The 26,667-nt window shown below is 36.7% G+C and overlaps 1 protein-coding gene across 2 annotated transcripts in view; it reads left to right on the top strand.

Annotated features, from left to right (window-relative positions):
- ENTR1 (endosome associated trafficking regulator 1) overlaps positions 1-26,667 on the top strand; it is a 347,727-nt gene that overhangs the window by 76,134 nt on the left and 244,926 nt on the right. For both annotated transcript variants that reach the window (XM_044057869.1, XM_044057868.1), the window contains exons 3-4: positions 16,373-16,834; positions 24,754-24,827. In XM_044057869.1, coding sequence (XP_043913804.1) covers positions 16,373-16,834; positions 24,754-24,827 — 536 coding nt within the window. The remainder of the gene's footprint in view (positions 1-16,372; positions 16,835-24,753; positions 24,828-26,667) is intronic.

Here is a 26,667-nt window from a genome sequence, read left to right as displayed (position 1 = left end):
TCTTTGTGTCTGTTTGTATAGTTTTGAAGGCAGTTTTATAGTCTTGCAAAATACTGCATAATGTGTATTTCTGTTCTTTTTTAACTCGCATTTATTTTTAATATATATTGTTGGCTCCCCCAGGGCTTTCAAATTGAAACAGACCAGACTTTGTCTTTGTTTTTAAGTAAACTGAAAGACTCATAATATAGTTACAGTTCTGTAGCTTTTCTAAATAGTTAAAGCGTTTCATCTCAGTGATTTTTCTCATAAGGAGGAAGTACATCACTTCAAATTGTTTCATGTGGCTTGTTCAAAATCTACTAAACACAGCAGTATATTCACCAATAGGCTTGATCTGTGAGGTATAGGTTCATAGGTGTACACTAGGCTAGTGGCCCTGGAGCCTTTACAAGCCTAGCCCATGGGATTACCCTTTCATCGTGCCACCCAACCTTAGTTTCTAGTGAGTTTTCTTTTTTTCATCCACTCATAAAGATTTCTGTTGAAGAGGGCCAGTGACGTGCTCTGCTTGACATGTATGGGGAGTCTATTCCATAGCATGGGCAGTCTCTGGGTTATGAACCTGTCCCTCCAGCATGTTCTGTTGATTGTGGTAGAGAGGTTGAGGTCTCCGGAGCATGTGGTGCGGAGGGATTGTCATTTCTTTAGATGTAGCATTTCTAACAGAGCTGGGTCAGACATGCCTTTGTAAGTCGAGCAGAGATCACCTCTAAGTAGACCATATGAGATAGAGAATAGTTAGAGCTTTTTGAGTCTGTCCATATAGGACAAGTGTTTAAGGCCTACGATCCTCTTTGTGAGGTACTTTTGTGGCCTCTCCAGTTGTTGCAGGTTTCTAGTGAGGTAAATGCCAAATGAGGCGTTGCACTCGATGATTGGCCTAATGAGGGAAGAGTAGAGGGAGACAATGACCTCTTTCTTCCTGGATGCAAAACCCTTAGTAATGAGATGTGCCACATAGAAGTACTTTCTGACCACAGTGGCAACGTGGTGGTCAAAAGAGAGGTTTCTGTCAACCTTTGTTCCCAGATATCTTATAATGCCTTCTGTGTTCAGTGGACTACCATCAATGTGGTAATTCAAGGGAATTGGGTTTTTCCCAAAGGGGATGAAGACACATTTTTTGGAATTGAGCTTAAGGCCATGGTTCTGACACCAGTCATTGGTCTCATTGAGGCCTTTCTGTAGGATGTCAGCATCACTTGGGGAGTTAATAATAGCTCCCAACTTGCAATAATCTGCTAACTTTTTCAGTCAGAGTCCCTTCGGGTTGGCCTGGACTTCAGAGAAGTAGATACCAAACAGGAGAGGACCCAGGACCGAATGCTGTGGGACTCCACTAATGACTGGTCGGCAGTCTGACTTGGAGTCAGCTACTTTCACACTGTGGGTTCTGTCTGTGAGCCAGTTTGCAACCCACCTAGTGATATAGGGGTTGATGCCTAGCTTATTAAGTTATTCTATGATTCCTGAGTGGGGAATGGTATGAAAGGCCTTGGCCAGATCAAGGTAGGCTGTATGAACCGCCTTACCTTCATCCACAGATCTGGTGACTGACTCAAAGAAGTCAACCAAGTTGAGCAGGCATGATCTACCCTTCACAAAACCAAACTGTGAAGGATCCAGAGTTTGGAGATTCCCTATATCCATGTTTATTAAGTCCATGATGCGTTCCATAGCTTTACATATCAGACTCCTCAGGCTAATGGGGTGATAGTTCCCGGGGTCTGTAGTCACTCCTCCTTTGTGGAGAGGGATAATTATAGCATTGTGCCATTTGGTGGGGATAAAGCCTGAGGTGAGGCTGTGAATGAACAGGGCACACAGGTGAGGTGCCAATTCACTCTGTAGTTCATATAGAACACAGCCAGGGATACTGTCAGGTCCCATAGAAGCTGTATTCTTGGCCTTGGACAGTGCTGTTTTAACTTGTGCAGCAGTAATACTGGGTGCCTGGCAATCTACTGGTGTTGTGATTGGTCCTTGGGGGGGGTGGGTAAAAGCACTGAATCTGTTCGTCAGTATATTTGCAATATCTGTTGGCTTGGTGTAGGAGATACCATTGTGCATTAGCTCAGAGCAAATCTGGGTATTGCCATGGAGATTCTTTGCATAACTGTAGAAGGCCTTGTGGTTGTCTTTACTATCTGCTGCAATTCTGTTTTCATAGCTAGCTTTAGAGGATTTGATGAAGGATCTCAGCCTTTTGCTGAGGCTGATAAGGGAGTCTTTCACTCTTGGGACTTCACCTTATTCTGCATCAGTCTCCTCCTTCTGTTGTAGAGTTTGTTTATGGCAGGGGACCACCAGATTGGCTTACATTTTTTTTTGAGGAGAGCATCATTGTTGGGTATGGCGAGATCCATGCATTTGTGTACGTGTTTGTACAGTCCATTGGTGTATGATATGGCAGTCATGCAACTATTCTCCATTTGCATGGGTGCCGTGAAGTTAGCCACCTTTGTTTTTAGGAGCCCAAAGTTAGTTTTGGAGAAGTTTTTCATGGTGGTTACCTTTATTGGGGTGGGTGGGAGGGATGTGGATTTCCAAGGTGATTAGCTTGTGATCAGATCTAACCAGGGAAGAGTTGACTGTTGGTGTGGAGCAACGGTCTCCCATGTTAGCAATGACCAGGTCAAGGATGTTGCTACCTCTAGTGGGGGTAAGAACAAGTTGGTCCAGGGCATTGGAATTAATGAATTCCAGAAAGCCTTGGGCAAGTGTGTTGGTACATGAGTAGTTTTCCCAGTTAATGGAGGCATAGTTGAAGTCGCCCAGTATGAGTGTTAGGTTGTGAAGTGATAGTGTTTTCCCTTGAATAAGTAGTCATGTCCGTTAAAATTATATAGTATACTGAATGTTTCTCTGATGCTAGTAGATAAACACTAACAAAAGTTTAAATTATTGTCTACCATTGTTCATAGATCTTTAATGATAACTTTTTTTATTATTTGGCAATGTATTTTCTAGTCACAATTTGTATTCTTGTAAATTCTCATTCCACTTAATTTATATCATCAAACGCAAAGGTCATTACTAGTATACCAGGTGTGTGGTCTTTGTAAAACCATCTTGGAGAACTTCAGTATCTTTTACTGAAGTAAGTATGTTACCCAATTTGTAGTCATCAACATATTATGTTATCCAGAATTCATTTCCCAAATTTATGTCTGAGAAAAATAAGTCTAGCCATTAGTACAGAGCTCTGTGGGATACCATATATAACCTCATCACATGTTCTGTTGCTTAACCAATGTTTTATCCATTCAATTCTATAGTTGTGTTACATGTTTATGCTTGCTGTCTTCCATCATTTCAATTTTTTATTTCACCTTTTCTGATCATTTTTACTTTCTTCCTTATTTTCTTGTCCATGATAAACTATGTGCTTACTCCTTTTTATCCAAAAACACTATTTGAAGATAAATCACTTTCTCTAGTTGCCCGTCAACCGAGCCTCTAAATCTTTTTCTAACATTTTCACCATTATACTTTTCCTTTCATTCCTTTATTCATGAATGTGTTACCATTGTTTGCAGCAGCACTTAAATAATTATGTACTGCTCCTGTCTTTTTGGTGGGGTTTTTACCTGCCTTGGAAAACAAATCTATAAACTATCATCAACCACCAAATAAAGTCAAGTCCAAAATCAGAAACTACAAAACAAAGGATGAACCAGAAACTACAAAACAAAGGATGAACCAGATACCTCCACACACTTTATTAAAAAAAAAAAAAATAAACAGTGATGTAAAATATCTTTCTCTAGCATCTAGGCCCTTTGGCCTTTACAGAGTATAACCTTACCTTCCCACAAGTACTATAAATACAAAAATATATCAATTAATTATACAATTAAACAATTAAGCAGTTAAAAAATATAGTCGTGCCACAATTAAATAAGACATTTCCAGTTCCACTGCATGTTAAGACCTCTAGGGGACAAAGTATCAAATTTAGTATAAAAATAGACTCTTTCTTCCAAAGTTTTCTTTTTATATCACAAATATTAAAATGTTCATTATTTATTTGTCAAAAATTGTAGCCTGTAAACCCTGTGGATCCCCACTGAGACTTTTGAAAATGCATGGCTGTAGGGCTTTCTATTTTGCCCTTTCTGATATCTCTAATGTGTTCCTTTACCCTTACAGCAAAATTTATTTTACTCTCACCAATATAAAATTTATTGGATGGACATTTTAAAGCATATATCACCCCCCCCACACACACACACACACACATACACACTTGTACAACTGTATTTCCCTTGAATCTAATATTTTTTACCATTAATTTTAGGGAACATCCACAGGGGAACATTCCTTTTAAAACAACTTCATAATTCATTATAATCATTGGTAAACTAAATGTTGCCATGTACTAAAATGTCTTTAATAATCCTCCTCCATGTATATGATATACAAACTACCAAAATCCCTCACTGTGTATTAATTTATTTTTGCATATAAATATCTTGGACCCTGTTCTGCTATTGTATTTATGTCATTCTCTTTTATTCTTGATGTGTATATTATTAAAAAATGGAAACTGAACCCAAAGGTAGAACTAATAAATAAGAAAATGTTATAAAAATAAACAAGTAGTGCAGCCACTTCTGAAAAACAATAACTTTTCTTTGACAAAATAAACATTTTAATTGTACTATCATAGAACTTCTTTAGACTAATTATGGTTAAAACATATCCTTCTAAATAACAGTAAAATTGATAAAAAATGACCAATAAAAACTACTGCAAACAAAGTAAAAATAAATAGGAATCAAGATGTAAAAACATTAAAAGTTATGTAGTAAATAAAACTCATTGTTTCTAAAGTCCATGTTTTCAGTTAATAACTTCATTAAACCTTTAATTTTATTGGCAAAAAGCAGTGCTTACTAATAATATTCGGGTCTATATTAAAATCGCGGAACCTCACTTACGCGAATACGGAAACGTCGACACATATATAGCGAACCACGAAATCACAGAACGTCCTGAAGCACGAAATTTGAAATGAAGAATCGTCATAGTTGGCCCTTTTCTGGTATAGCTCCCTAATGTAAGTGTGCAATAGTTACGGACCTTAGGGTTAGGGTGCGGGTTAAGGTAAGTGCATACATAGTAATACATGCAACCTTTACTTTAGGGTTAGAAGCAGGGTTATTTTAATGTATAGTAATATAGTTGTGTAGCTAAATTTATACGTAATTTATACTTTTCCTGTAGTTGTTTGTTTTTTTGTTTATAGTTAGATACATTTGTGTGTAGTGAATGTTTGATTAGGATATGAGATATATGGGTGAAGTGTAGATAGGGGCAAGTGTGGATTATTTATTTTGTTTGGGTAGGTAGTACGAAGTGGACGGAAGGGTTGGCCAGCTATGACGATTCAACTTTTCGAGTTTCACGCTTCAGGACATTCGGTGTTTTCGTGGTTCGCTATATATGTGTCAACGTTTCCGTATTTGTGTAAGTGAGGTTTTGCAATTTTAATATAGACCCTAATATTCATGGTAGTTCAACTTGTTTTCCATATTATCAGTCATACTATCAAGAGTAATGTGCTCTGAAACATAAAAGATTTTCTTAGGGGAGAAGCCACAGTATGTTTTGCTAAGGCATTCATAGCCTATTTTTTTCCAAACAACATGCATTTGAAAATAGGTGTGGCTAACGTATGGACATATGTATATAATTTTGTAATGTGCCAGGAACATTAATTTTTTAATTTCTTTTGTGCTTTAAGATTTTATGTGGTTTACTGCAGCCTAATTTCACACAAAGGTACTTGATTAGAAGGAACGTGTTTCTCGAAAGTGTCATGGTTACAAGATTGAAATAGTTTTTTTCAGATTGTTCAGTAAATCCAAAAGCAGTTTTCAAGGGCAAAGGTACCAGCAACACAAATGCAGACAGAAATACTTGGAAAAATACACATCCGGTACCACCACAGCACTTTAATTTATAGTCTTTTATTCTTTACAGAAATTTAAAATAATGTTAGTGCTTTCGGGTTAATTCCAAACTCTTATGTCTGAAGAAGGGTTTGGAATTAACCCGAAAACGCTAACATTGTTGTAAATTTCTGTAAAGAATAAAAGACTATAAATTAAAGAGCTGTGGTGGTACCGGACGTGCATTTTTCCAAAGATTTTTTCAGATTGTGCTTTTTGACACATCATAGTAATTTAGAGTAGTAGGCAAAGATTCACGATTGGGAACACCAAGATAACTGCACACTGATCAACTGCTTAACTTCAGCTCTCTGTGTGTCAAAACAAAAAAACGGAGAAACTACAGCCAGAGATATTGTCAATGTGAAAAAAATTCATTTACCTTGTAAGTATACTGTCTATATGCCTGTGTAGAAGAAGCTAAGAAAGCCTGAAAGAAAATCAACTATAAAAGGTGAAGGGAAAACACTGACTGGAAACAATCATGCAACTGTTCAGCAAAAAGCATTTCAAGCTTCAACATTGTTGGAAGACAGAATAAGTCAGATGTGCTCAGAGCTGATTAAAATAAAGTACTGAAGGAGTATATTAACTCAATTAACAAAAGGCTGGGAAGTGGAAGAAGCTTGAAACAGATTCAGAAGAGTTAATAAAACTGCAAGCATCAGAGGTCAAAATGAAGAAAAGGTTGGCTAAGTATAAGACTGCTTTAAGAAGAGATGTTTCAGTGTGATAAGTAAGACCTAAGACAATTTTAACAGAATATTTAAACAGATATTTGATATTACATGATTAGAGATAGTGAGGGGAAACTGAGTGATGTCTTAGTATGAGGTTATACAATATGAATAGATATTTACCATGTAGTTTAACAGTTGTATATGTTGTCCAATGTTACTTAATACAACTGTGCCCAAGATCAAACATTTAAATAAAACCGATCAAGCATTTTAATAAAGCAGTATCAACAGAAATGGCTGCACACTGAGTTAGCGCTTAATTTCAACTCCCCCAACGTGCAAACGAGACCCAGAAAAAAAGAGACATTGAATTTGTCTTTTTGGTAAATTTCATTTACTAACTAATAGGTGCACTGCCTGGATGCCAGCAAAAAAGAAATTCAGAGAACCTGAATGAAAATCAATCATGAAAGGTAAGGAGAAAGCACTGGTTAGGAAGAATCCTGCAGCTGTTCAGCAAAGAGCTCTTCAAGCTCCATCTTTGGTGGAAGACCTGTCATGTCTTCCAATAATCCAGAGGAACAAATAAGCAAAATGTGCTCAGATCTGATTAAAATAAATGAAGCACTAAAGGAATATATCAACTCAAATAACAAAAGGCTGAATAAAATAAAGAGACTTTAAACAGATGTTAGGATGAGCTGATAAAACTGCAAAAATCAGAGGTTGAAAAGAATGAAAAGGCTGGTTGAGTATCAGACTGCTCAAGAGGAGATGTTTCAAAAAATGGTAGAATTAGAGGACAAAGCACATAGGGAAATCCTGATATTTTTCTGCTGTACAAGAGAAACTGGAAGAAACAGGCTGTATTAATTTTATGAAAGCATAAATAAGCAACTGGAGTGGTATTCCAGAGCAGGAGTTATTAATTGAAAGCAGCCCAGACTATTAATAGTAAAGATGCAATCCTGCAAGCAGAAGGAGTTTATTCTGACTGAACTATGGCAGGAGGACACAGGAGGACACAGTACTAAAACTTGGAGACAGTAGAGTATTTGTGGAAAATGATTACTCACTATACACCATTCAGAAGGGAGCAAATTTATTCCACTAATCAGGGAATGTTGAAAAGCAGGCATGAGATTCAAGCTGCTGTCCGCAGCTATTATAAAAATATTCTTCCTGGGACAAAATCATTTTTTGATGCAGAACATGCTAACAAGAAAATACAAAAGTTTGTCCAACAAAAAGTGAGTTATGAAACAAAAGGAGATTCTGCTTCTTGTTCTTCTGGTAATAAAGTGAAACCTTTTCCAATGTTTTAGCAGAAAATGCTTGAGAAACAGAAAAAAAGCACAAGAGTTGACTAAATGAACTGGGAGTATTTGGAAATGAAACAGAGACCAGAATTGGAAGATATAAATCAACAGGAACTTAGAAATTGACAGTTAAATGTAGTCTTACAAAGCATTAATATTTGTGAAACATAACAGAACAAGAAAACCTGGAAATATTGGACTTTTTTACTTTCTTATGTAATGGATCTTTAGAAAATTCTGAGAGAAATACTCAGTTTTCAGCAAGGAATATTACTTATAGGTGGAGACTGGAATTTGATTTGCAGGAGTGAAGATGTATCTGGGGGGCCTAGAAGGTAAAATATAACAAAGGAGTGTAGATTTCTGAAGAAATTTTTGAAAGTGTTTGGCATGTAAGATGTGAATTCAGTACTAGGAGTTTGGAATGAATTTATATATTATTCCCTAAGATACAATAACTGGGCTAGAATAGAGACAATTTACATTTCACATGAACATGTGCATTTAATTGAAAATCTTGATATGCACCCAGTATGCCAATAATAACTAATATAAAAACACAGGTTAATGAAATACAAATGAGACTGTGGGACTTTCCCACCTATCTGTTAGAAAGAGAGAAATTTAAGGAAGGGGTAGTGGAGATTATTCAGGATCTATTAGAGAAAATATAAATTTCTTCCTAAAATATAGCAAGGGAGTGGAATAAAATTAAAGTGAAGTTTAAAAATAGGGTGGAAATAAACGAAAGAGGGATATGGTTAAGAAGTAACAAGAATTATTTAGAGGGACTGACAAATGATAAAGTATTGCAGAACAGGGGGGACCTCACAACAGGAAGAGGAGCAACTGCAGAATAATAAGGGATCACTTTAATAGGCTGCATGATTTTTCAAAAGAATGCTGGTAAGCACCTGTTTTTTGATAACTCTAGAGCACAAAAACTTTTAGCAAAACAACTCAGGCAACAGAAAGTAGAAAAGGCTGTTGCCAAGCTTTGGGAGCCTATAACAAGGAAGATAAGAGATCCTGTAGAGGTAGTAGAAATATTTCAGAAATTCTATGAAGGTCTGTTTAAAGCAGAGAAATATGGAAATCAAAAAAAGATACAAATGGAAATGTTTATGGAAGAATTAAATATGCCAAGGTTAGAGGTAGATGATGCTCAGTTACTAACAGTTAGGATAAGAGATGAGATAAAAATGGTAATGCATAACCAGTCCACAGGACCATCCCCAGGAGTAGATGGTATTCCAGTGGAAGTTTTGAAGCTAGGAGGGAAAAACTGATAAAGATCTGGAATGTTTTGTTTAACAGTATTTTAATAGGAGAAGTACCAACATCCTGGAAGAAAGTGGTGGCTGTAATACCTAAAGAGGGTAAAGACCCATCAGATCCCGCTTCATACAGGCCCGTTTCAATCTTAAACTGTGATTGAGTGCTTATGTCTGTAATGGCTAAAAGAATGGCAAAGGTGATGCCAAAACTGAGAGATATAGATTAGTGTGACTTTGTGGAGGGGAGGCAAACTTTTGACGGCATTAACAGAACATTGATGATCCAGAAGGAAGCAGAAAATACCACAGTTGGTGGTGGGTCTTGATGTAGAAAAGGCATTTGGTAGAGTAAACTGGGACTTTATGAGCAGGTTAGTGGAAGCATTTGCATTCCCTGATAAAATTATAAGGTTGATTAGGAGGATACAGGGATCAGAGGCAAAAATTTAAAGTGGATGGGTTCCTCTCTGATAATTTCTACTTGAGCAGAGGCACCAGGCAGGGGTGTCCTCCTTCCCCTTTGGTATATGCATTATATTTAGACCCACTGGCAAAGAAAATAAGGGACTCAGAAATTCAAGGATATAATTGATGTAGTAGTTAAGAAAAGCTGGCTGTGTTTGCAGATGATATTATTTTATACCTGACAAAACCAGAAAAGGAGATTTCAGTGTTGTGGAACATTTTGAGACAGTTTCACATATTTTCAGGATACAAAATTAATAAAGCTAAAACAAAGGCAATAGCTGTAAATTATGTGCCCACACACAAATTGGTTCAACAATATCCATGTATATGGGGACATGATAAAATTAAGTACTTAGGAGTATGGATTAGAAATGATCCTGGTGTGGCAGTTTAGGATATGTGAGAAGAGACTAAACAAAAGATAATACAAAAGCAGAGAAATTGGAAGCTGTGTTATATGGATATGGATAGTAAAATACAAGCAGTTAAAATGTTTTTAGTTCCTTTAGTCTTATACACAAGTCAGGCATATTTTTTATCAACCAGAGAAAACATTCTGGATAGTAATTAATTAAAAGCTGAAGGATTTTATCTGGGAAGGGAGAAGGGCAAGAGTCAAGTGGAATAAGCTGATTCTTCCAGTAGAACAGGGCAGATTGGGTATTTCAGAACTACACAGTCAAGGCTCCTATACATAGCACAATTAGAAACCTATAGTTCTAAGTTGAAACTAATAATGATGAAACTGGGGGGAAGCTCAAGAAACAAGGAAAGACTGGAATTTTGGATGCAGATCTCTAAGGATTATAACAATAATCATATAGAATATTATATTCATAAAGTACTGGAAAGTATTCTAAGAAGTAAACCAACACGGAAATGGAGAAAGGAGATTTTGTTGATAGGAATTATTGCAATTAGGGATACAGACAATAAGCAAGAGGGGGGTTGAATTTATTGGAGAAAACTGGCAAAAGTATGAAGGTATTTGGAGCAAATAAACAGAGAGGGAAAGGCAAAAAAATGTAAGATGCCAAGAATTTATTTGGACTGCAGGTGAGAGATTGCCTTCCCTATGAAGGATTGATATCGGAGTATAGACAAAGAGAAAGAAATGGGGGGAGTCCTAAACGAAAGACCAGCATTGGTAGAATTTTTAGTAGAATCTAGGGCAGAAGCTGCTGTTAAAAAAGGAATAATTACCAGAGCATATAAAATATTGCATGATAACTACTGTAAGAATCGATCAGAGGAAGTTAGAAAGGATTTGGAAAAAAGATTGGGTAAGCGATTCACAAAGAAACAATGGGTGATTATATGTATGTCTCCCAAATGTGCAACAAAATCTAGGCGATTTAGAATTTTTAATTTTGAAATGTTTACGATGGTATTTTTGTACCCCAAGTAGACTCCAGAGAATTTTTCCTTGGGTAGACGGCAAATGTTGGAGGTATGATGGGGAAGAAAGTGGTAATTGGGAGCATATTTTCCGGGAGTATAATGAATTAGCAGACTTTCAAGCTTCCCTGCAGACTACTCTATCAGAAATACTGCTTGAGCAAATTGGTGTATCTATGGAAATTATTTTTCTGAGTAATGATACAGAATCAGAATTGCCTGCACATAGTAATGCCTTGCCAAATCTAATTCTGTTGGCTGCCAAAAAGCAGTTACTATGAAATGGAAATCAAAGTCTAAACCAGCTGTACTAGAAGTAGTAAATATAGTAAGAGAGCTAAAACAACTGAACTAGAATGTTTAGAAAAGGGTTAGGAGCAAATTACATAGAAAAAATGTGAACAATACATACAGGGGAGGAATGAGGTTTAAAAGACGGCAGGATTTGAATGAACTATGTAATTTTTGACTGAAAATTATTGGGTAGATTACATGTGATGTATAATATTTGCAAGCAAGATTATGTCAATATGGTTTGTGATTTAATGCTTGCAACTGTGATTATGTCAATGTGGTTTGTTTTCATTTATATAAATGTATGATTGCCTGTGTCATAAGTGATAATGTAATAAAGATGTTTCTTTAAAAAAAAGGCAGGCATCCAAACATACAGCATCTGGTTCATTTTGCTGCTGCAGACGATTTATCCCCTTTTTGTTGGCATCAATGAGGCACGTGTTAAAGTGCAGTGGACATATCAAAGTCTGTGAGGCACTACTGTAATGGGAATCTAAACAAGCTGATAAAGTTTCACAAGCTAATTTACTCTACTGCCCCTTGTACTTTTTTACTACTATTATGAGCAGCATAGTATTTAATCCTATCCAGAGTACTTGCTAACCAAAAAGAAATGTTGATTGTAATGCAGAAGCTGTATGCACCATGGTGTGGAAGATCACTTTTAAAATATTATTCCTTATAAATTTAATTTATTCATTAGTGAACTTATCCTCAGACTCTTGCCAACCATCAAATAGGCCACAAGGGCAATGGTAAATACAGTGCATATGGACAGTTGAAAGTAGCCCACCAAGCAGTTTATTTTTGTGAAGTTTAGAAGAAGAAACTAGAATGCTGGGAGAATGCCCACATGGGCATGGAGAGTGCATGCAAACTCCATGCAGACAGTGATCAGAACTTAATACTGAAAATCAGGCCATAGACCTGTGAAGTAGATATCTTAATACTATTGTAAAACTTGTCTGAAACTTTTTAAAAATGTTACCAATGTTTTAGTAAAGTCCTTTGAGTTATCCAACAGGTTTTTGCATTGTTTCACATGGCTGCATTTAAAGATCTGTTTTTATTTGCTAATTGTTCTTGCTTTGAGCAGTATGTGGCAGCAAAGTATAAATTTGTTGTAGTTTACAACATTTATATTTGGATTTTCCAAATGCTGCTTAGGTTGTGTTTGAGTAAGCTGCATTCAAATCATTTAGCAGTGATTTATGTTGAGATTTTTTTCCCTGTTTACAGTTTGATTAATCATCCAGGTTGTTATGTGTTTAAATACCTGCTGCATTAATCTGGTCTTCGATAGCCCATTAATATTCTACACTTGAATTAACTCTAAATGTCCCATGGCTTCTAGACTGGACTTTCCCAGCAATGTGTAGATTTCAGTTTGCTTTTTCTGGCTTCATGTCATTCTTACATATCCATGGCCAGCCATTGTCAGTATATGAAGATGTGCCTCCAGTTTTGAAATGGTGGTTTAATTTTGTTATTAAAATGTAGAGAATGCCAGATAGCATTATTTCATGTTAAATGCAAAGACGTTGAGCTAAACTATTGTCAGTGGATCATGGAGTAGAAACAGTTTAAATGTAATGAGGTGTGAAGTACATTTTGGAAAGAGAAAGACATGATAGGTAACTCAGAGAGAAAAAAAAGTGAAAAATTGATCATGAAGGCAACCATGGATATCATAGTATTAAAATCTCATCTGCAAGGATAATGGAGAAATGAGAAAAGAGATCATAGGAAGAAATTTATTCCCGGTGCAGAAAATAAATAGTTTGTATCCCTAGTAAATGAAAAGAGAACAGAAAGTGGGAGTAGCCAAATATGCACTAGAATTAAAACTGCAATAACAGGAATGATATGAAAATGGTTAAGAAAAGACAGCCTAGAAGTAAGTGAATTATCAGGAGTAGAAAATGGTTTGATTGTATACCTCATACATAAGTAGAAAATGTGTGCACGCCTTGCAAATGAGAAGAAAATGAAGTCCTCTCAACTATCCCTGATTTTGTCTTAAGCTACTTGGACTAGGGTAGAATTTCTAATTTTATTGCATAACAGTGGTGGTTACAGTAATCAAGTAATGCCATACATTAAATGCACGCCAATATAACTAATCTCATTCTAACAACTGCCTAATTAAATGGTTATCAATATCAATACGTAAATAGTATCCCTAATTTATGATCCTTGTTGCTGATTTTTTTTTTATTGCTTGCTCCAGCCATCTGTGATTTGCTTCCCTGTCGTATTCATAATGACTGAATATATCCATCTTTTCAAAATAAAAAAGACACACTTAGAGTGCTGTTAGTGAACCTATTTTAAGAAAAGTAGGTAAAGGGTTAAACGTGTATTATGCATGCAGTACATTTCTGTAATTCACCACTAACTTGTAATTCTGAAGTTGCATCATCATCTCCAGGAATTGGTCTGATATACTAGTGCAGTGGATGGCTGCTAACAAGCTTCATCCTGTAGTCAAAGTTCGATTCCCTCAGATTCCATTTGCCTTCCACATAATTCTGAGCAATCCAGTTAAACACTGCTCCCAGGCTGACCCTGAAAGGAGTCTTGTGCCTAGTATGTTTATTTATGCATGTATTTATTTATTTGACATTTGTTTACCAGGAAAGTCAGACTGAGCCAGAAAGTGATCATTTTCAGTGGAGGCCCGGAGAGAAAAGCTCCACAGTCACAATATTTCAAAAATCAAGTACAGATGATTTAAATCACAAAGTATTATGTTACATTACAAAAACAGCAAATACAGATATTTTAAATCACAAAGTATTTTTTCTAGTACAAACATAAAAATGAAAGAATGTAATGAGAAAAACATAAAAGATATGTTTCATAGCAGAGCGTAAAGAAAATAGCATGAGTTGGAGTATGTGAGAAAAAATTCAATAGTCATATTATTTGTTACATTGATTAGTATGTGGTAAATGAGACCTGAGACAATTCTAATAAGATATTTAAGGATAACAAAGATTACTTGATTAGAGACGGTGAGGTTAAATTGAGTGATGTTTTAGTATGAGAGAAGTGTTCATGTTATGGTTATGGGGTTATGGAAGAAAGAAGGGTGGAGGGAAAGAGATTATAAGAAGAGAGCAGGGTAGGATGTCTTCAGGTAACTTAGGTGAGTAGAGAGGAAAGAGGTAGAGGAAAGGTCTGCAGAGATACGTTAAATAAGGTTAGGTAGTGGGGGAAAACAAAAAGGAGTGTGGAGTAGGAGACTCTAGAGGGTAGTGAAGTGTGATCTAGGTTGAAGGGGGTGAGTGAAGTGAAATACACTTAGTAAGTTCAACCAGTATTAGCACAGGAGCAGGTTTAAGATTTTGTAAGGTATTCATTTAGGGAACATTTAAAGGTGGATAGGTTAGAAATAGTTCTGGCAGTTAGAGGTAAGAAGTTCCATTTTTTTTTTTGCTACTGAGTACAAGTATAGGCTTTGCCCAGGGGATTCATTCAGTTTATTTATGGTGAGAAGACGTTTGTCTTTTTATCCAAGAATTCTCTTTGGAAAATACATGTTGATTAAAGGGGTGAGAGCTGGGCAGGCTAATAGCTTTGGGTGGGTTTTTTTGCTTTGGATACGGAGGTCAAATTTAAGATCATCATCTGTTATGACTCCTAATAGTTTGGTATGGTGGACTAACTCAATTTCAGTGCTATTTGCCAAAAAGATTTTGAAAGATCCTTTGTTTGGGGGTATGAGATTTTGGGGTAAAAATGAAGAGTTGGGCTTTTGGGGGTTAAGTAGGAGTTGTGCCTTTGTAAGCCATGTTTCAGTGGAGATGACAGCTTGTTGAGTGATTTCTAGGAGGTGAGTTAGTGTTTCAGTATGCATATGACTCTACCATCATCTGTTTAATCAAGGTGCCTTCAGAAGAAGATGAATGTAGCTCATTGATAAAAATATTGAACAGTAGAGGGCTAAGGATGGATCCTTGTGGGACTCCTGTGGAAGTGTGAAGATATGTAGAGATGGATCCCTTGCCATTTTACAGCTTGTTTGCCTTTTGCCAAGGTAACTAGAGAACCATTGAATAGATGGAGATGCTAGACGCATGGTAGAGAGTTGATTGAGGAATTTAATGTGAGAGAACATGTCAAAGGCTTTATGCAGTTAACACAAGTGAAATAAAACTAATTTGTGTAGAATGCCTTGAGTGTAATATTGTTCTAGTCTGCACAATTATGTTTATAGTTTCTAAAGCTTTATGTGTATAAATTAGATTCTTCTAATGTTCTCCTCCTTTGGATTTGCATATTAGACTTTTTTTATGAATCAAAACCTTTTTGCTTTTCTTCTATAAGCACTATACAGTCATTTTTTTTCTTTTCATTAGTAATATAGAAATAACACTACTTTATGTATATTGATTAACTTGTATTTTGCAAGTGTCCTGGTTTTTGGCTACAAAGGGCCTTATACAAGTCTGCCAACCTGTGTAGCAAAAAAAAAAATAATTCTTTGAAGCAACAGGTTAAGAGCTGTTGGGGGAACATGGATAAAGAATGTGAATTGTTAGTATTGTAAGTGTGCCGTTTTGGACAGTTTTAATTAAAACAAAAAGGAAAATGAAAGAAGAACCCATTACTCATTTGTATCATCACTAGCTAACCAGACGAGCAGACAGCCACTTATGTAATTAGCACTCATGCCAGTCTTTCTTTGTTTTAATTAACATGGTTCATTTGAAAAAATATGGTGCATTGTGTCACTTTTTACCAGAGTAAACATGAATATAGAAGCCGTAAAGTGTTTTAATCAATTTTATAAACAGTATGATAATATGTTGCTTGATCATTGAGAACAACATCATTATTTTCACTTCTAGGTTCACTGTAGTCCTGATTCATAGGAAAGTGTAGTTTTTATTCTCAGGTCTCACATTGTTGTTGCAGTTAGGCTTTTGTGCACAAAGCTAAATAACAAGCATGTTGTGTCTTTTCAGAAAACGCCTAATAGTAGTTTAGCGGGAGATGATCCTTTATTTCCTCAGTATCTGGGACCAAACTCAAACTTGCAGCAGCCATTTTTCACTGGACTGCATGTAGAGTGTTCAGAGCCATTTTTCGCTGATCCTACAGTTGAAGACCATTTATTAGAGGTTGATGAGGAAGAAGAGGACTGGAGTGGGAGCTACCAACCATCTGCTGTGGAAGATGCCCATGAGCTTGATATCTTCAGTTCTGCATCAGATAGCAATTTTGAACATTGTTCTTCAAGTTCAGCTGAACAGTCAAATGCCAATAGTACATTTGCAACATGGCATATAAATACAAGCAGTAACACCACTGAGGGAAGTTCTTATCCTACTACTGCATCAAATATAAAGACAGAAAGAGATTGTAAAGTCTATACATGTTCAGTTGAAGATTCATCTTATCACATTTACCAGTCACATGGTCAAGATGTAAGTTTCTATAAACTGCTCTACCCTTTATGTTTAAGAACAGAAAGCATAAGGTAGTATATTACTATGTTTTAAAAATGACAGATGTATCAAATGCATGTGGTGAATTGAATCCTACCATTTTTAACCTTTTTTTTTCTTTGTGACTCAGCTAAAGGTCATACTATGAATTCAGAAAATTTATGAAGAAGACCATGTACACAAGACTGAATTTTGTATGGGCCTAATAAATATGTCGAAACAGACCTGCATTATTATGCATATAGTGCATTCCTCTTCGACTTGTTGGATCTGCAAGAGTGTTACATCTGAGTGTATGCATTTAACCTCTCTTTGACTATCCATTATTTTTCCACCTATCCCAAGCACCTTTAAACTGCAAGTTAGAGTTGCACTGTGACACATGTGAAGTGTATTCTTGGGTATACTGTACCTTCTGTGTATTAGTGTTTCCTGGAGAGTTTTCTTAAATCTTTTCTTTTTCTGTTGCAGTTGACACCCCCCCCCCCCCATTTTATCCCTTCATCCTTTTTCTTCAGAGGTGTGCCATCAATCTGCTGTCATGATGTAGTACTTTCTTAGTAGGTCTGTGCAAACTCTTAAAGTTTCTTCTTTTCAACCACAAAAGCTACACAGACCAGACCAGAAGTTCAAAAAATACATATTCACCAAAGTTTGTCACCTCCTCTCAAGTAACATTTGTAGGTCATCCCCTAAGTCCCCAAATTCCTAAGTATAGAAAAAGAATGCAAAATAGATTCTGCTTTTTCATCATTATACTTGACTGAATTGCTGACTTCATGCTCTCTGTTCTTATAACAGTTTTTGTTGCCTACTGTAGAACCCCAGGATGTCACTTGAGATCTAAAGTCACCCATTATTTTGTAACTGACAGCATAAATTAATGTGTGAATACTCAGTACAACTACAGTGTATATATGAACCAAGACAAACCATGTTTTTCTAAATTTGGTAAACAACTGTACACAAGTGCATCTATCCAGAGTTGACCTAGGAGCACCGTCTGAGTGGTTATTTAGAGTTACAAAGTATGCATTTTGGAGGCTGTGAGACTCAAATGAGGTCTAGTGGACAAAGCTCTTTAACATTTTATAGCCGTAGTTGTTTGGGCCATGCTACCAGACTCTCCTGAGGTTCACATTTGAAGCTCCCGGTGTAAAATGAGCTGTACAGCATTTAACTAGTGTAGTCTGACTGATTTTACAGACAGATTATTTGTTGCTGCACTGTGTTGCTTGTTTCCCTTTGTGTCTTCTATTATTTGAATTCCTGGAGAGTAAATGCTTCTTCCTACTCAGCATCGCCTGGTTCTCCTATCGTAGTTAACCCTTAACTCTACTGATCACCCACTTGGATGTTCTTCTTCATGTATAGCTTCCAGAACTGAGCATGATATTCCAGATGAAACTTTATCACTGCCCTATTTGCTGAAGTGATGGTGTCTTTAGCTGTATAATTTGCACCCTAGCAGTGCACCTCTGCTTTTTGTTGGTCTTTGCTACTACCCTTTCACATCACACAACTTGATTCAGTTTGTGCATGACCTGTAGCACCCAGATCTTTTTCTTAACAGGCATCATTTGATTTCCTCCTATGCATGATCTTTAACATTTAACCCAAATTATCACCTGTTTGTTTACCTGACAAAGCTATATTAGAGTATGCTAGAGACGATTTCCATAGTTAATCACAGTGGGAATCATCTGAAAGTAGGTCAACTTTACTTTTTAGCCCAAATAAACACAACTAAGTCGAACAGGACCAGTTACAGTAGTATCCCACTGGTCACTGATATATTGACAGTTCCCCCTTACTACTATTCACTCACTTTCACTTAGCCTGTTAATTCCATGGCTGTTTCCAGTAATTTTGTAGTTCAACCTGTTTTGAGGTTAAATGCTAAAGATCATACTTATACCCAAATACACTGCAAATTCTGTTTACCTTGACTCCCATGGCAGTGACCTTTCTGTATAACTGGATTGTGTTCGACTGATAAGACCTTTGCTTTTCATATCCTTGTTGCTTTGTCATTAAGTAAGGTAAAATTGTGCATGTCTGCCAGTTGTGTGTCTAAACATGACTGCCATCTCTCAGCATTTGAACATATCTGGATTAATGCCATACCCAGTCGTTTTCTGTTTTTTCATACAATCCACCCCCATTAAACTTTCTGAACTTCACTTTTATCTTTATTAAACTGTTTTACTTTATCTCAAAACACAATGTACTAAAGTAAAGAAAATAACAAGACATAAAATACACAATAAAATAATAAAAATGTATAAATGGAACAAAACAGAAAACAGCCTTTTTTGGGGGGGGGGGCAAAACCCCTGTAATATATTAGAGCAGGTTAAGTCTCCAACCAAGGTAGCCTGATCAAAAATACTATCTGTAATTTGAGGCAGCATATTCTGATGCATTTAGCATTGGTGAACTAGGCTTTGACAAACTCTTTGTCTACCAGAAGTCATAATGACCATTCTTGTAGTGTCATCACAACTTTCATCAGCTCTCCTCCACCCAGTCTCAAAGTCCCACAAAACATCTTCCTTGTTTTGTCTGCAGAGTAGGTCTGGCACTGTTAATTGAAAAAAAAAAAAAAAACACTTGTTACAATGTTATGTAGTACTAGGTTTAAAACATTAAGAAGTAAAAAAAACACACACACATATATATATGTGTGTGTGTGTGTGTATATATATATATATATATATATATATATGTGTGTGTGTATATATATATATATATATATATATATATGTGTGTGTGTGTGTGTATATATATATATATATATATATATATATATATATATATATATATATATATATATATATATATATATATATATGTTTTACTTGGTGGTCTAAATTTGAAGCAAATATATACCCTTTACTTGGTGGTCTAGATTTGTGCTTTCCTTGTGGTTTAATCCAGTTTACTTCTCTAGAAAACCTAGAAAGACGTCTATTACAAAGTACCTCAAAGTAATGTGAGCAGTCAGCAGGCAGGCTGATTAACAAGGGTTTGCCTTTTGTGTCTTTATAGTATTTGTCACAAGTTAAAACAATGGCTTCTTAATTTTTATCTGAATTTTATTAACTGTACTCCTTGGTCCCCATTGCTTGTCACTAATATTGCTAAGCTGGTAATGATAACCTAGAGGGTGGGCATTAATGGAGAATAAAGGACTACCCAGAGGTATGCTGAGGTCCAGACCCACAAGCACAAGTCATTATTGCCTGTAAAAGGTGCTTGTTCCTTGGTAATTTACATTCTGGAGGGAATTTTTCCATTTAGAAAATGGACTAGCTGTTAAATTTTCAGTTTGTTTTGTATACATTTAAAATATTTTTATATTAAGTAGTTACTTCACCAGATATTTTTAATTTATATAGGAAATGTAAGTATTACTTTAGATCAGAAGTTTAAAAGTTTTAAAATAATTTACAGATAACTCATTTGTTTACTCAAGACAGTACTTATTGGCATATTAAATGTAGTGCACTGCTGACTACTAATCAAAGTAAATTGGAATTTATTTGTAGGTTATTGATTTAAAATATGTTGGGTGAGATGTACACCATTTCAGTTTTGAGTTCAGCTTGACAAGGTTAGCCATATGTAGCAGTTTATTACTGTTACAGCTATATAGTTTCTCTCATCAGGGTTCAAAATATGACAGGACTTTACTTTGTAATAAACAAAACTTCCCACACCTCCACAGAAAGAGAAAAATAAGAATAAAGACAATAGTGATGCATGTCTTTTATTGGGAAGGGTTTGACATTGATAATTTGCTTTCTGTATCTGTTCTGGGTGGACAGCTGAGTACTGTTCATGTCTGCATGTCTAAATTTAGTGTATTGTAGGTTGTGTTAGTAGGAATCAGTGATGAAGATGGCTGAAAGTATAATAGGCGATTTTTTATGAGTGCTCTGAATTTGATATACATCCTCTTTTTATATTTTGTGTAGTTCTTTGTTGCATTTCTTGCATTATTTATTTCATTTGTATTCTTAGCGCATCATCATACCAGTCGGCAGAAACATGACCCCTACTGATTACCACACCAACGACAACCCCCTAAGCACACAACCTGTGGTGAGAGACCTGGGCACTGAGGTTGATAACCTCACATTCGACTATCATGTAGCAGCAGTGGTCAGAAAAGCCTTTTACTTGGTTCATCTCATAAGTAAATGGATTGCATCCAGAAAAAAGGAAGTTATTACCTCTGTGTACTCCTCCCTCATTAGACCAGTAATTGAGTATAACGCCTCATTTGGGATGTACTTCTCCAAACATCTGCACCAACTGGAAAGGCCACTGAAATACCTCACAAAGAGAATCCATGGCCTCCAACACCTGTCCTATGCAGACAGGCTCAAATCACTATCACTCTACTCTGTATCATACAGATTGCTCAGGGTGATCTGTATCTCATCTACAAGGCAATCTCGGACCCTGCCCTACTAGAGATGCTCCATATCCGTAAGTCTAACTCTTCATGCACTACCCGCTCAAAAGGCTTGAACCTAATATGACATTAACAAAACCTGCTGGAGAGACAGGTTTGTCTCCCAGAGGCTGCCCCATCTCTGGACTAGACTTCCCATAAACGTCAAACAGAGCACCTCGCAGACCCTCTTCAAGAACATCCTTAATGAGTGGATGGGAAACCACAAATTTGTCCCTGGGGTTCCACCTGTGTCCCTCATTGACAGGGGTGGCAGGTGCTGACTGAGGTTTATTTTTGGGAATAAACTCTTGGTTAGGCTTGTAAGAGCCCCAGGGCCATTAGCCTAGTAATCTCCTATGATCCTATGGAAGCATCCATGTTCAGTCTGAAAGTTGCAGCTGATGTATTTGACAATTTTTGTGTTAATTTATATTTAGTTTAAGGATGTTAATAAGGTGCCCCCTTTCATTTAATTATATTTTCTGAAAATAAAAGTATTAAAGCTCAGGTGAGTCTCTGAGGGACCTGTCATTAGTGTGTGTGTGTATGAGGTAGTAGCATTGTGACATTTTGTGATGCAATGCGATTTCACTGTTGAGTAGTTACTCTTGCATTTTAAGAAGTCGTTCCATCTGCATTTAAGTACCCCTTAACAGCTCTGTAATATGTAGGTTCTGTAACTTTTGTAGACGAGCATTAAGTATTGAATGCATTTTATCATTCCTCACCACTCTTTAACCACTCCTTTAAATCTGCTTGCCCAGACTACCTTTCATGCCTGTTGCTGTTGAGGCTGTTGCTTGAGAAACCCATTCCATTAGACTGATAATGAATCATCTTTTAAAGATACAATAAACACTGATTAAATTCAAATATCTTCTGAAAAGGTTGAATTCACAGCACTAGCCACAGTACTCAACATCTATTTGTAAGTTTTTCCAGGAGTTATATTTGTATGTGTAGCTTTCATTTATTTAGAAACCTTAGAGTGGTACTTAAAAAAAAAAAAAAAAAAAGTACAGATTCTCAGATATATTTATTAATTTGTATAAAAGTAAACTCCCGTAAATTAAACTATAGGAATCAAGTGCCTCAGTTTTCAGTTAAATTCAGTCTCCTAACAGGACCAGTAGTGTATGAATGTTGGCCAGGATGAGGGAACAATTAATGACCAAAGACTAGCCTTCTGGTCTTGTGAATGGTATAGTTATTTTATTTGGCACAGAGACTTTTAGGACAGCCTGGGGTAAGCCACTTTGGTTGCTCTGTTAAACCATGAGAACTTGTAGAAATGTGTGCTGTCAAGTTCACTTCACTCTGAGAAATCATCAGTTCATCGACAGAATGAAGTGCTTGGGAAATTTATCCAAAACACTGTTTCTGGAATGTCTGAGATATTGAAAGGAGAAGGATTATTCATGTGTGGGTTTGGGAGTCTAACAGCAAAACATTTGGATATACAAAAAGTTTCAGCATTGGGAGTGGCAGTGTCTCTGTGTATTTGTGTGCGTCTGTTTGCAGGTTAGGGTTAGAGTAAGGTCAAAGGAAAGGGATAGCTTTAGTGCTGTGCATATGTGCTGCTGTGTGTAGTTATTAAAAGGGTTTATATTAAGGTAAAGTGAAGGGTTGGAGTTAGGGGCGGAGCAGGGTTAGAGCTGGCGCGCATTAGTAAGGTGGTGCAGGGGTGGGCAAATCTCACTAAATGAGCAATCAGAATTACTATGTCTCATGAGCTGTCAGCCTGGATACAAGTATTTTCTGGCACTGCTTTACATTCTTTTAGTATAGCTGTCCATTAAGTACTGTAGTTAGAACGCCGATAGCCAAATAATCTCAGTGAGACTTAGTTTAGCAGTTGCTTTATCAGGGGTAATTAGGTCATTCTGGATACATGGCATATTAGAAATGTAAAATTCAGGGGTACAGCATGTGATCAGAAGCAGATGTAAAGTACCTGATAATGGACAGCTGCTGGCAAAATCAATTACTTAACTTTGGTGGTCATTGCTGGTGTTGCTCATTAGAATGATTTGTGTCCCTCTTTCAAACTGTTCATACATGATGCTTCTTTTTATTATGGTCATGTGGAATGAAGGGGTTAAAGTATGCAAGAGTCCTCAGTCAGCCCTTAACTTAATATGAAAGATTCTGTCAGAAAACTTGTAGGGATTGTTTTTTTTTTTTTTTTTTGGGGGGGAGGTTAGAAAAGTTTGGGATTCAGAGGGAAAAGTCCATAGAAAAATCTGAAAAAAAACTTATCTGAATAGTATAATTCCCTTTGAAAGAGATTGTAGGGAAGTATCAACTTATTAATGGCTGATTGGGGAAGGGTAGAATTTGAATCAGATTGTTATCCTGCAGCAGAAGTTTAATTTACCAACACATAGCTGTCTCTTTCCTTGATGCATTACCAAAAATGTTAATCTTTGTTCATATCTCTTAATCTCTTAGCAAAAGAAATATGGACAGAGCTTAAAACAATGGGGGTACAAAGGTCCAGAAATAGGGGCAGATTTTAAATATTGCTCTTATAAACTTTGAAATTTGCTAGATTGACAAGTTTTGTATTAGCATGCATTTTCTGAAGGATATACAGTCTAAAACCCAAATGTGTGTCATCATTTAGAGGCTTCAGTCCTTAGTGATTTGCCAGAATATCACAAATTTTTATTAGGAACAAATCAAAAATATGAGGCAAAAATTTGGATAGTTGAGATGTATGTCTCTTATTTCTGAAGATCGGGCAGTTATGTATTGAAAGAAGAAGCAACAGATTACATGCAAGCATGTATTTATGTAATCTTTCTTTGCTGTCTTGTTCCCAACTCATGCTATTCTTTTCTTAGACTGCTTTTTTGCTGTATTTACTGCTTTCTTATGTTAGTGCTCCCCCCACCCAAAAAATGGCTCCTTACTGTATCTCCCTAAACTCCTGCCTCTTTCTAACTTGTTCTCATCTAACTTCTTTCATATAGATTTCTTTTGTTCTTATTGCCTAGTTGCTTAACACAATTATTATCGACTACATGCAGTCCTTTACCCTTTTCTGTTTCATATTACTTCCCCTATAGAGGAATAGAGAGATACACAAGATTTAACACAGCTAAAAGGGTTAAAGTGAAAGGATGAACACTGACAAATTCTGCAATGTTTTTACAGTCAAATTACATATCTCACCTAATAGAGATACTTGACTGGGAAAGCACTAAGGAAAAATAATAGAACTCTGGCAGTGCTAATCACAAATGCCTTGCAAAATGTATACGTATATTGTGGTACAGCTGAACAACAGTATGGTAGAATGACAAACATCAAACAGAATATTCTGACAACTTGGATTGCAAGCCCAGAACTTTTGTATTGTTAAATTTGATAGAGATGCTCAAAATGCCCCTAAAAAACCTGCTTATGTTTGTTTTTCTGTGTTTTTTAGCTTAGAGAAGAAAATGCTGATTTAAGAAGAAAAATTAAAGAGCTGCTAAAACGGGAAGAAGCACAAACTAAAAAGTATGTCTGTTGAAATATAGTTGGCTATTGTAATGCCTATTGATCTTCATTTTTTTTTTTTTTTTGTAATTTTTGTAGCAAGTTCGTCTATAAAACATGAAGTAAGTTGGATATTTGTCTGGCAGTTGGCTTAGAGGATTAAAAAGCTGTTTCATGTGGTCCAGTAGTGCAAGGTTTGACACCCTCAGCCTTTGTTGCCTAACTGTATGACTCTGAGCAAGTCACTTAACCAGGCACCTTTCCTCTGCTGAGTCTGAAGAATGTCCATGGAGCCCAATACCCTAGAAAACAAATACAATAAAAAAAAACTTATTTTAAAACTGAACACTGCATTCAAGAATTTAAAGAAATATTTTCCAACAGGTGTATTCACTAGACCAGCAAATCTTGGAAGAGAAAATAAAGATCTGAAGTGATCTTAATTATCCTTTTCTACATGCACTGCCTTAGCCACAGGTTAAATCTGTTCAGCACTGACAGCCAGATTCAGTAAAGCCTACATGGTCTTTTTACACCTTTGCACGTCACTCCACAACACGCACATGGTCGTGCACTGTTTTGGGTTTATTAAGCAACATGTGCCACTGGACAAAAAAGGTAAACACTGTGGCATGCTAATTACAACATAAGCAGCTGAACTGTATGCTAATCAACCAATCCAAGATGGAGGAGCTATTCAACAAACTAAAAAGCAACCATGTAGACTTGATGCTGGTTTTCCTTTTGAATTCCAAAACCTATTGGAATACAGCCACAGAAATTTGTCTACACAGAAACAGTGTTAGGGACTGCTGTGCTTTAATTCATCTATGTGTGCAACTGGCTGAAGTTTATGCTGCTGCTGCTAACAGGCCAAGAAGGAGAAGAGTTTTCAACCCCCATTTAACTTATCACAACCTACATGATGTACAAATTGTAGAGCACTACAGGGTGGATAGAGAAGCACTACAGGAACTTTGCAATCTCTGTCATTGTCATCTCAGAGCCAGGGCAAACTGAGGAGAACCCATCCCAATGGAGACAAAGGTATGTGTAGCACTTAGAATCCTAGCTAGAGGTACCTTTTGGAGACCAACAGGGGACATGCTGGGGGTGTCACAGGCATCAGCATTCAGGATCCTCCATCAGTTCTTGAATGCTATGCTCCAACGTGCCAGTGGCAGCATATATTTTTCCCAAACTGCTGAGGATTGGGCCAGAAATATGCAGGATTATGCCCTGTAGCACACTACCCTGAAGTACTGGGTGCCATAGACTGCACACATATAGAACTTAAGGCACTACCTGGAGAACAGGGAAGGCTGTACATAAATAGAAAGGGCTTCCACTCTGTTAACTGCCAAGTCATGTGTAATGCCAAAGGAATCATCTTGAATGTGTGTTCTGGCAACCCTGGCAATCTGGCACACCTCCCAACTGTATCAGATGTTCGCTAGGGGAGATGTCCCACAGGGTTATTTATTGGGGGATACAGGTTATGCACTAGAACCGTGGCTGATGACACCCATCAGAAATTCACATACTTGCTGAAGAACGCCATAATGAGGCACATGCTCAAACCAGAAGTATCATAGAATATATGTTTGGGCTGCTGAAGTCGCGGTTCCGGTGCCTAGATACATACATGGACATGTATTGAAATATTCATAGTATGTGCATGCATGCTGCACAACATCATCATGAGAAAACAACTTCAGCAGGATCAACAAGGGATGGAGCACACATCGCACCACCAATGCCAAGGTCACCACAGCCACACACATTTGAGGAGTCAGACAGGGAACCAGTACCTGCTGTGGGTGTAGGCAGATGCAGGTGAGCTCGCATTGGCTAAGAGACA

Source organism: Protopterus annectens, chromosome 16.part0 (assembly GCF_019279795.1).
Source record: "Protopterus annectens isolate FY-2018-M chromosome 16.part0, PAN1.0, whole genome shotgun sequence".
In the NCBI taxonomy this organism is placed as follows: domain Eukaryota; kingdom Metazoa; phylum Chordata; order Ceratodontiformes; family Protopteridae; genus Protopterus; species Protopterus annectens.
The sequence above is the reverse complement of the archived record's forward strand: the minus strand, read 5'-3'. Positions and strand labels throughout refer to the sequence as shown.